The following is a 12,239-nucleotide window of genomic DNA, read 5'->3' as shown; positions in this document are numbered from 1 at the left end:
GGTCATAGGTAGAGTGTATTAAGGTCATAGGTAGAGTGTATTAAGGTCATAGGTAGAGTGTATTGAGGTCATAGGTAGAGTGTATTGGATCATTGGTAGAGTGTATTTAGGTCCTAGGTAGAGTGTATTGAGGTCATAGGTAGAGTGTATTGAGGTCATAGGTAGAGTGTATTGAGGTCATAAGTAGAGTGTATTGAGGTCATAGGTAGAGTGTATTGAGATCATAGGTAGAGTGTATTGAGGTCATAGGTAGAGTGTATTAATGCCATTTGAATACAGAAAAGTGTTTTCACTTGGTTGGTAAGTGAGAGGTTTTCTGTTCTTTGTTTTATTTTTTGTCTTGCTTTAATTTTCCAATGGAGCAATTTGATGTATATCTCAGACTTTATCAGGAGTCCAGTAGTCAGAGACTCGTGAAATATATTTCAGACTACATTATCGTACCAGTATGCCTGTTTCCTTCATCTAAAAGTACCATTGTACAAAAATCCTTTCCAAAATCATAATTCTTGACCTTTGGCACACAGGTCACATATTAACTAACTTTAATATTATGCAAGGGGTTGACATGTCATGGCAACTTAAGTCTGTCAGAGTGCTAGTCCTGTTTTTAAAGTGATGGTAGCACCAACATACCAAACAAGTTTGGTATCAGATGGTTCAAATAGTCCACATTTGTTCGCAAGTTTAAGCGATAATGTCTGAAATCCTCTTTAACAAAGAAAACACAAAAATTGCATTTTCATAAATTATCTTTAAATTTCTCAAAGAGTCTGACATATAAAGAGTCACTTTAAAGATGGAATGTCCTTATATAGTATGTACACTGTTCTGTTGTAGTTTGAATGGCCGGTAGTTGAGAAAGGCTCGGACATTAGGGAAACCAAGATGGTGTATACGTTTGACTACCTGCCTGTAGGGTTGTTCAACAGGGCACAGGTTTGTGAACAATTAGTTTTAATTATGAGATAAATATTAAATCAGTTGATTTCAGTAAAGGAAAATGAGTTAAGTTTGCCTTTAGTGCCATGATGGGTATTATTCATTCATTTCAAAAGGATAAAATGATGATCAAGTTTGGTTGAACAGCGATTGGTTGCGATTTGGATTAATCAAAAAAAGAAAGAAATATATGGTAGAAACAGTATTAATTATTACATTCAGCCAAAATCGTCAAGCTCATCATTGAAAATTTTCTTCAAAATAACAAAATGCAGCATAATTATTTGCTTTATTGAGTGTTGAGTACTGGTACTTTTTTATGCCCCCGAAGGTGGGCATATTAAAATCACACCGTCCGTCCGTCCGTCTGGCTCAAAAACTCTTGTCCGGGCTGCAACTTTCCCTTGTATGGACAGATTTTAAAATAACTTGCCACATGTGTTCCACATACCAAGACGACGTGTCGCGTGCAAGACCCGTGTTCATACCTCTAAGGTCAAGGTCACACTTAGTGTTTATTCACAATGGAGCATAGGTTGTCGTGTCCGGGCTGTAACTTTCCCTTATATGGATAGATTTTAAAATAACTTTCCACATGTGTTTCACATACCAAGACGACATGTCGCGTGCAAGACCCATGTTCCTTCCTCTAAGGTCAAGGTCACACTAAGTGTTTATTCACAATGGACTGCTGCATATAAGGACATAGAGTATAGGTTGTCGTGTCCGGGCTGTAACTTTCCCTTGTATGGACAGATTTTAAAATAACTTGCCACATGCGTTTCACATACCAAGACGACGTGTCGCGTGCAAGACCCATGTTCCTACCTCTAAGGTCAAGGTCACACTTAGGTGTTTATTCACAATGGAGCATAGGTTGTCGTGTCTGGGCTGTAACTTTCCCTTGTATGGACAGATTTTAAAATAACTTGCCACATGTGTTTCACATACTAAGACGACGTGTCGGGTGCAAGACCCGTGTTCCTTCCTCTAAGGTCAAGGTCACACTTAGTGTTTATTCACAATGGACTGCTGCATATAAGGACATAGAGTATAGGTTGTCGTGTCCGGGTTGTAACTTTACCTTGTATGGACAGATTTTAAAATAACTTGCCACATGTGTTCCACATACCATGACGACGTGTCGCGTGCAAGACCCATGTTCCTACCTCTAAGGTCAAGGTCACACTTCGGTGTTAATTCACAATGGACTACTGCATATAAGGATATGGAGTATAGGTTGTCGCATCTGGGCTGTAACTTTCTCTTGTATGGACAGATTTTAAAATAACTTGCCACATGAGTTCCACATACCAAGACGACGTGTCGCGTGCAAGGCCTGTGTACCTCTAAGGTCAAGCTCACACTTAGGTGTCTATTCACAATGAAATGCTGGGTATATGGACATAGAGTAGAGGTTGTCGTGGCCGGGCTGTAACTTTCTCTTGTATGGACATATTCTAAAATAACTTGCCACATGTGTTTGACATATTAAGATGACGTGTCGCGTGCAAGACCCGTGTCCCTCCCTCTAAGGTCAAGATCACACTTAGGTGTTTATTCATAATGAAATGCTGGGTATATGGACATAGAGTATAGGTTGTCGTGTCCAGGCTGTAACTTTCTCTTGTATGGACATATTTTAAAATAATTTGCCACATGTGTTCGACATATCAAGAGGACGTGTCGCATGCAAGACCCGTGTCCTTACCTCTAAGGTCACACTGTGTTATTCACAATGGAATGCTGCATATATAAGGACATAGAGTATAGGTTGTCGTGTCTGAGCTGTTACTTTCTCTTGTATTGACAGATTTTAAAATGATTGCCACATGTGTTCGACATACCAAGACGACATGTCGCATGCAAGACCCGTGTTCTTACCTCTAAGGTCAAGGTCACACTTAGGTGTTTATTCACAATGCTGCATATAAGCACATAGAGTATAGGTTGTCTTGTCCGGGCTGTAACTTTTTCTTGTATGGACAGATTTTAAAATAAATTGCTACATGTGTTCAACATACCAAGACCACGTGTCGCGTGCAAGACCCATGTCCCTACCTCTAAGGTGAAAGATACACTTAGAGTTTATTCACAATGGAATGCTGAATATAAGGTCATAAGAGTGTAGGTTGTCAAATATGGGTGGTATTTTTTTATGTTCAGAGGCAATTTAAAATGACTTGCCATATGTATTTGACATGTAAAGGCAAGATCAACTTTTCATGTACTGACCTTGTTCATAGGTCAATGTCACATTTGGGGGCATTCGTCACATACTGTGACAGCTCTTGTTTAACAATTAAATGCTGCTTGTTATTATATATGTCTTTTGATTTCAATTTCCTAGTTGGCTGAAAAAACATAAAAACACAGACTGCCGTAATTATTCAGTCTGCTACTTTTTTTTTGTATATATCCTCAGGTTCGACTCCACGGTCTGTCAGACAAGTCACTCATCTGGAAAAAGGGGTCGTTTCTCAAGAAGAATGTTCACCTCGCTCTCATCCAGCAAACCAAGTAGGCTCACTGACAGTTTATTAAGATAGTTTGTTTAATTTGTAAATGTCTGATTTTGTAACTTTGTATTAGTATGGTATGTTTAACATGTCCCATTACATTGGCTAAGATATAGAGGTATATTGTTTGTTTCAGTGTAACATCGTTATATATTTCTATGTGTGAGCACCAAAATTTATATTTCACTTTTGGTGTTCACAGGATAAAATTTATTACTGAAACAAAGAATTTTTCTTTTATCATATGCCTAAAATTGGAATTAGAAGTCATTTAACTTCCACTTTTTTAGAAAAAGCGCACTAATTTTTATGCATATGTAACATCATTTCGGTAATTGTGTCCCAGCCAGGGGTGGTGAGATTTGATTTTGAACTGAATTTTGAATTTCACTTTTGTTTTAATTTCACTGATGAATCTCTTTAAACTACCGGAAAGCATATTTAATAAATTCTTTTGGAAAATGTCCCTTTATTAACTGAGAGAAACAGATTGATTTTTACTCACATTTGGCCGATTACTCAGAACTTTGATTAAGTTAACAACCTGATTTAATGACATCATTGTTAACTTTTAAACGTGAAAAATCTTTAATGCTGTCCTCATATATCTACATAAAAACAAGTACAGCTGCAACCATATTCTCAAATCTTGAATGAAACTCTCAGGCAACAAGTGTATTCTTTAAACTTGCACAGCAGTAAACATTTAAAAGTATACAACAATCTTGTTAATCACGTTGTTACCTTTAACAAAGTTCTAAACAATCTGCCCAATGTCTCTAGGTGGGTGTCAATCAAATCATCCAATGGATTTAGATTACCGGTAACGGCACTAGACTGATATTTACCCTATTTTACATCTAACGACTCCTTTTAACACAAAGAAAGAACACAGAGATGTTGTCTCACGCCAGTAATGACAGCAAGAAAATTCTACGTAATATAAAAATAAAATGCATATGGAACTTTTTAATTATTACACCACTTAATTTTTTTCTACACTTCCTTACACAATGTAATCATTTTAGGGACACAGAGATGGTGGTGATAGCCCAGGGTCCGCGACCTGACAATATCCAGTTCCTTGTACACGAGATATTCGAGGGGCTGATCTCCGAGTCCTTCCATGGCATCACTTACGACTTCACCATGCCGTGCCCGGAGTGCCAGAAAATGGTAACTATCCAGATTCTTTCATGATTCAAACTTATTCCAATGGTTTGTGTTTCCTGTTAAAAAAGGAGTTTTTGTGTTTTTGCACAGAAACTTAACTTTCATTTTGCATGAAAAAAAAAGCATTTGGTTCAGGTCATCCGACCCTACCTACAAAATAAGTGCCAAAGCTATTGTTTTTATTGTCAGTTGGTAAAGGAATAACCTTAATAGCTTTATACAGAAGATTAATTTAGCACCTCTTTCCAATGATGACAAAATCTTTCTTATATAAAGCCTAATAAAACAAAGCCTAACCTACTTTAAAGTTTTTAAAAAGGATGTTACCCTAACCATCTTTTTTGGTGAGGCTCATTTAATCAAAGAAAATGATCTGCTTTACATCAATTGATATGATCTAGGAGATGTTTATTTTCGCATCCACAATGCTCTTATACTTTGCTTTGAAATGAACTCCACAGAAACCTCCAAAGACTACTTATCTTATGTTAAAGTTAGTGCAGTACGAAAAGTGTTATTTGTTGGCTGAAATAAAAATCATAATTCATTCTAAACCATAAATATGCAAGTAGGTTATTATTTTCATGTTACACTTCACTATTTTTTGCAGGGAGTAAAGGATGGCCACATGTTTTCTGCTTCAACGATCAGACGAGCCCTGGAGATGAAAGCTCCGTTTCTGCAGTGTGTTCGCTACTTTCACACCATATCATGTGTCACATTACAAAGTAAGCCACCAGAGAGGTTGTGGAAATGGGATTATTATAAGGTTTATGTGTACTTAAACTTAATGTAAAACTTTATATTGGGTTTATTAGTCATTTACTGCTCAGTACCAATTTTTCTCTGGCTATTAAGTAATTGATCTATTCACTTTATAACAAAAAGCCTACTCACCTCTTCCCAACCATCCCACCCAATGACAACAAGAGTGACCTTTGACCTTCACCTAGTTAAATGTTAAAAGACTACATGACCTCTGTCAAACTCATTACTATTGAAGAGATATATTTCATATGCAACTAAAGTAACCTTGACCTTCATCTTTTTAATATGTCAAGGGCACAATAAGTATATTTCTGTCATTCTGTTTTGTTATTTATTATTTACTCCATTCTTTAGCACTGCTTCCTCCAGACAACCAGAGTGACTTTGACCTTCACCTTGTCCAGTGTGTTCAAGGTCTGCAGGATCTCCACAAAGAGCTTACTGCTGGTAAATGTTGAATCATTCTGTTGATTTCATAACAAAAGGGACTCTCATTTGCGTTATCGATGAAAAGTAACATTATGCAATATCATATAATATTTCAAATTTAGTTGTATAACTAAACCTATTATTACATATTAATTAATATAATTCTCATTTCAAGTACAGTCGAAACTTGTTATGTCGACTTTGTCGGGACCTAGGGAAAAAAGTCGAGATAATGAACATTCGACACATTCGAATTTCAAAAAGATATCACCAGTCCCAACACATTTGAGGATGATTTATGTCCGACACTGACTTCTGCCACTGAACGGTCTTGTTACCGTCGTGAAAACAATTTGTATTATTGAAAAATAAACTGAAAAAAATGAATTATTTGTGTCAAATTTACTGGTTAAAACAAGTAAAAGCCGGTTTGTTTTCTATATGCAGTGTAAAGAAATTTATTGTCATGTAACTTTCAATGTTGTCAAATTTTCCGAGGATGTCATCAGCGTCGGTGTGCGTTTCAATAAATAGCTTTGGCGAAAAATGTCATTTTATCCAAAACATAAACAAACGACTTTAATTATTCACACTTACCAAATAATCTCCAATTATGACAGTTTGTTATATGGACACGCATGGTAATTTAGCAACATGCCGCAAACCGTCATTAATATTTTCGCACATACAACTCGATCTACATTTCGACATAAGAAACAAGAAAATGTGTGAAATTCGACCATAGGGACTAAAACATAGCGAAAAAATCGAAATAGAAAAATCGACTCAAGCAGATTTATTTTATATAGAATAAGAAGAAATCAATTCGGGACCGGAGAAAAAAGTCAAGAATATATCCGACGTCGACATAGCGAGTTTGGACTGTAGTTATAATTATGTAAAAACATAGAATGTGTAAAAAACAATGGACAAATGATTATCACAATTATTACACCCCTTTTATAGAATATTTATAATGTTGAAAGGTTTAAAAAAATAATGCATTTCTAGTTAAATGAATGTATAAATGATTTGGAAACACTACATCTTGATTTCTCTATGTTACAAGCCAAGCTCCATTTATTTACATTTTTTCTTGGAAACAGTTTCCAGTACACTATTCTTCCCTTTTCAGACATTTTCATCTCGTTATGTGCGAACGACTGTAACCTAAGCAACGACATGTACATACAACCCCCTCGTGTACTCAATGACCTCAGGGCTAAAGGATTCAAATGGTAATGAATTGTTATATTAACATGTAAAATATATAAAACTTAAATCTTTGATATTTAAGCTAAAAAAAATGTGAAAACAGATCTGCAAAACATGGCATGTATTTATAACACATCTGAAGTTGATTTCATCAAATGTCAGATTTAAAGAAAAGTGGAACTGTTTTTAACATTGAAGCATGTATTTTACATAAAATTAATGAAAATGAACTATTTTAGATATTATTCAGTCATTATATCGTATGACCAGTGTGATACTTCACTTAGGAAAAGGATTTAATTAGGAAATGATTTACGATGTTTTATGAATACCAGCCACATGCTTTATATTATTCCATGTCTAGCCAATCTCAATATTATATCATGTGGGGAAAATCTCTGACTCCAAGTTTGGTACAACCATTCAACAACCAAGGAACAAGGAAAAATACCAAGTAGCAAATGGTTTCATTATGTAAACTTCAAGAAACTCTATGAAGTTGAGAAATACATATATGTTCTAGATACAGTCAAAGCTATGTCGAAGTCGTTGGATCTCGGCAATACTTGGAGATAGCAAACATTTAACATAACCAGAAGAGCGGGAAACAGGGTTCAATTTAGCAGGTTTACTGTTAAACAAAATTCATAGCCTGTTTTGCTATATTTTGAAGCCCATGTCCATAACCTATTGATTGAAGGCACTATAGAAACGATCGACAATATCATTATATTGTCCATATTGTAAAAGTATTGTGGAGGATAAATTTAATTTTTTACTTGTCGTATACACGTTATTATGATATTTTTTCCAAAAATGATTGGGCTAGAGGCCATATATCATAATAATAAACTTTCAATATGAAAGTGCACCTTCAAATCTTAAGCTCGTTCAAGTTTGATGTGGTGTCTCTTTGCAGCTTTTTTCACACCAACAACAACGGCAAGTCCACTGACGAGATGGCCAAAGCTCTGATTGAATCCCGCATATTTCTGGCATTTGTCTCCATGAACTATGCACAAGATGAAGCCTGTGTGAACATCTTCAAGTACGCAAGACGCTCCCTCAATAAAACAATTGTGATTGTTGCCATCGGCGATGATTTTGGCTTTGAGAAGACGAGGTTTGGGATTCTTATTCCTGATGAGGTAATTGATAGGTTTGACTTTGTTGTGGAGGATTATGTCAATGCAGTAGAAAGAATAGACTAAACTTGATGGCTTTAATGACCATGTTGTTTATAAGTATACATTTGAGTTAAGACTAATTTCTGCCATTGTGCATTGGCTGATTTCAGGGTCTACAATACAATAAATCAAGTGGAACACACTCATGAACTTTTTCGGCCCTTATCTTAACTTCTGCTTTTATATTAATATTTTAGCATTTACAGTTACTTCAACAAAAACCAGATTATTACAATTGGGATGTCATTGGGTGGGCTTGTCAAAATTGGTTTTTCGCCCAATTACTTAAGCTTACATTGATGGATAGTAATGAAAGTTGGTGTATAGGTAGCTTGTGTGAAGAGCTAGCTTGTGATTGCCTTTTAAGGGGGTCAAAGTCAAGGTCACTGTTACTTATTTTTGCTAATTCCTACGTGACACAGTTTTCATTTTTTCGCATTGCGGTCCTTTTAGTTGTGGTTGCCTTGGCTATGTTTCAATAAAGATCATAAATTTCGAGGCATAACTTTCTTGTGAAACTGTATCTCAATAAAAATATTGTATGGACATTTATGGCATACATTCAGCTCATAACTTTACTGGTGAACATGAGAACTCTTAAGCAGCGTAAGATTTACGACAAATATTTTATTGATTTAGTGGCCTGAACTGGCTCAGTTTGTATGGTTGATGTCATTTTGCTGATAGGTGTATATACTTTAGTGGTGTTAGGTTTGTGCAACTTTCAAGCATTTCAGACTTTTCTTCTATTACTGTTTTTCTGTCCTGTGCCATGACAATTTTTTTTTGTATCCATCTCAATTAATTAACATACACACATGTGATACCAATCCAGGATTAAATCAACATGACCAAGCCTAAATTGCCTAATTTTAACAGGATGACCAAACCTAAATTGCCTAAATCTAACAGAATGACCAAGCCTAAATTGCCTAAATCTAACAGAATGACCAAGCCTAAATTGCCTTAATCTAACAGGATGACGAAGCCTAAATTGCCTAAATTTAACAGGAACATCAATATTTGATTATATCATCATAACATCATGTCAATTAAATATTATCCAAGCATGAAATACCAATCCATGTTTACATCAACATGACATCTCAGCTGGCCCACTGTGACACCAAGTTTGATGAGCTTATGAAGACATAAGACAGGAAGAGGAATTTTTAATGATATAATCATGTCAATTAATAAACATTCACATCTGGTTTACCTATACAGGTTTACATCAACATGACCAAGCCTAAGCTGACCCACTACGACACCAAGTTTGATGAGCTTGTGAAGACATTGAACAAGAAGATGAACGTTCGTCTAGACGAGCTCGTCAAACCGGCCGTCTTCTTCAGCTACTCTTGGGTAAACTCCCAGCATGCTGTCAGTCTTGGAACTAGGTGGGTGCTTAATTCCGTGTAAAGTACCATACCACATAATGTTAAAAGCGTAAGTTTTGAAATATTTTGTTCAAAATTGGAAATTGTCACCCAAGGGCAAGAACTCGATAACAGTCAACTGCGTATAGAACTAGAGGCAGATATTGAGTTCTTGCATTATGGTGACATAAATGCACTGTGAATGAGCCATTGGACCCATGAGACCATGTTAATAAAACTTACGTTCATTCTGTTTAAAAAAACAACAATAAAAATGAGCTGAAAGGCTTATATTAATATGTGTATAGGATGACCACATGAAACGAAATAAAAAAATCTCCTAATTTAAAAAAGGAAGAAGCTGTAAACCTTGTTACAAAATATTACCATATGTTTATCTGTTTAAATTAACGCCACAGGGAAATCCCTGGAGCTTTGGGGGAGGAAGACCCACGGGAACTGAAAACATACTTGGAGAGTAATGGCATTCCCTGCTGGATCGATGAGGAACAGATTGGAATGGTAATATGCATTATAATGGTAATATGCTAATGATAGTTTGAGAAACTAATCTTGTAGCCTGAGCTTGTATGTGTTTCACAGTAATCATTATTGATAAACTAGTGTCCTGCCATATATTATTTCACTGCAGTAGATAGTTTGATGAATTTCTTCAACCAATTCATAACACCACGGAATAAAAAAAACTGGTCTATGTTGAGCTTTTGAAATTTCCAATTATTGAAGCCTTTTGCATATACAACTTGTTATAAACACTCTTATTGTAGTTCAATATTTCCAATATAGTTTTTCTTTTCAAATTATTGCACACTTAAGTTTATCTAAATGTTTGTGATGTATTTACAGAATGGTCTCATTGAGGATATAGCGGAGGGCCTACTGTGTGCCAAGGTGGTGGTCGTCTGTGTGTCTGACGAGTATGCCAAGTCTCCAACATGTCAAATTGAATTCAGGTAAAGTGACTAAATTTGTTTTAAAGATTAGCATCCAATTGTATGAAACTGAATGGTTATCCAAATGTGATTTTATGCCTGGTTGGAACATTAAATCAATTATATTGGACAGCAGTTAATATTGGATAAATATTGACCAATCAGGAAACTTTTGGCTAACTTTAACCAAACCGAAGAATAAAACAGGACTATACAATTGACTGCAGTATTTTATGCCATTTTTGTGCAGACAGCTTTAAGCTGAAATGGATCACACCCAATTCTATTTACTGGTGTTAACAATAATGATGTCTATTTGAGGGGCCATGAGCAAGTCCCCTTTGTGGGGCTCAAACCCACAACTCCTGCAATAACATAACGTAACAGAACTTAAATGAATTTGCTTCTTACATGTTCTTGTCTTTTGAAGTTCACTTACAAAAATTGAAAAACATTTGAAACCACTATCTATTATGGTATTGATTTTTACTGTAATCATTTGTTTTTTGATGGAGATTGAATGCTCATGAAATAATCCATATCTGTAGTAAGTTATTCCAAATTCTGCTTTCAGATATGCAGTGAGCAAGTTGAAACTTCCCCCTATATTTGCTGTAGTCGGTAGTGGGGACAGCTGGAGAGAAACAGAGGTATTTATTTTTCAAGAATTATGCAGTATCTTATAAAGACATTGTGTTTAATATACAGCAATTGTTCTCCAAAGTATATTATAGTTAAGTCATTTTAGAAATGAAATAAAACATAATTAACAATTCTTGAAATGATCAGACTTTTTCAGAAAACTGGTTATATCATTGGTTTTTGCCAAAATGCATATTGGTTGGTCAATATTCATCCAAGAACCACTAATAACTGGTGAAAGCATTAAAATGTGCAAAAAAGCAAAGGACAACCAATGAGAAACTTATCAAAGATTAAATTGGCTGCACCCTATGTCTTCTGGATATAACTTTATGGCACTTTAGTAGTTTCTGTTACTCTGTCTCAAATATTTAATGAGTTATTCCCTTACGTTGACTGTAAAATGAATGAGCATTGGCAACCATATGCATTGCTGTTAATAACAGTAACTCAAGTTATTATATGATTTCCAGATAGGGTATGTGTCCGTGCAGCACCCTGTGGTCTACCTTCAAGAGCACACGAAGAACTCGAGGAAAAAACTGCTCAAGCTAGTCCGTGAAAAGTTGGCGAGTTCAGAAGGGACCCAAGATAGAGCGGAGGTCCAAAAGGCAGTCCAAGAAACAAACAAGAACCTCTCCTACCTGGTATGGATATGATTTTATAGGGAATGTTTCATTTTTGTCGTAGATAAAAGAGAAGGTGTATTTTCATAGCGTTTTTGTTGTCTTGTGGTGGCGGTGTTGTTAAAAAACTTGTACCATTACTCAAGAACCTTTCAAGATATTCAAATAAAAGTTTGTCAACAAATTTTGAGGCACAATATGCACATTTATTACAAGGCCACTGCCCATTTATAATGCCTTCTTGTTTAGATGTCTGTCTGTATTTACATAGAGAAAAACTTATGGCACACACTGAAAGAGGAGAGGGGAAGTCAGTACATGTAGTTGGTTATGCTATATGAAACTTAAGAGAGGTAGTAGTCCATCACAATGAAGGGCTTGGATATAGTTGCTAGGGTAACAAAGT

General features: G+C 35.6%; 1 protein-coding gene across 2 annotated transcripts in view; it reads left to right on the top strand.

Moving 5' to 3' along the window:
* Positions 1-12,239, top strand: part of LOC128219737 (uncharacterized) — a 58,929-nt gene that overhangs the window by 36,946 nt on the left and 9,744 nt on the right. For both annotated transcript variants that reach the window (XM_052927690.1, XM_052927691.1), the window contains exons 38-49: positions 841-939; positions 3,368-3,462; positions 4,490-4,637; positions 5,245-5,362; positions 5,757-5,849; positions 6,967-7,069; positions 7,966-8,194; positions 9,461-9,633; positions 10,032-10,134; positions 10,480-10,586; positions 11,140-11,215; positions 11,681-11,854. In XM_052927690.1, the coding sequence (XP_052783650.1) occupies positions 841-939; positions 3,368-3,462; positions 4,490-4,637; positions 5,245-5,362; positions 5,757-5,849; positions 6,967-7,069; positions 7,966-8,194; positions 9,461-9,633; positions 10,032-10,134; positions 10,480-10,586; positions 11,140-11,215; positions 11,681-11,854 (1,518 nt within the window). The remainder of the gene's footprint in view (positions 1-840; positions 940-3,367; positions 3,463-4,489; positions 4,638-5,244; positions 5,363-5,756; positions 5,850-6,966; positions 7,070-7,965; positions 8,195-9,460; positions 9,634-10,031; positions 10,135-10,479; positions 10,587-11,139; positions 11,216-11,680; positions 11,855-12,239) is intronic.

Source organism: Mya arenaria, chromosome 15, assembly GCF_026914265.1.
Source record: "Mya arenaria isolate MELC-2E11 chromosome 15, ASM2691426v1".
Lineage (NCBI taxonomy): Eukaryota > Metazoa > Mollusca > Bivalvia > Myida > Myidae > Mya > Mya arenaria.
This window is presented reverse-complemented; position numbering and strand designations above follow the sequence as displayed.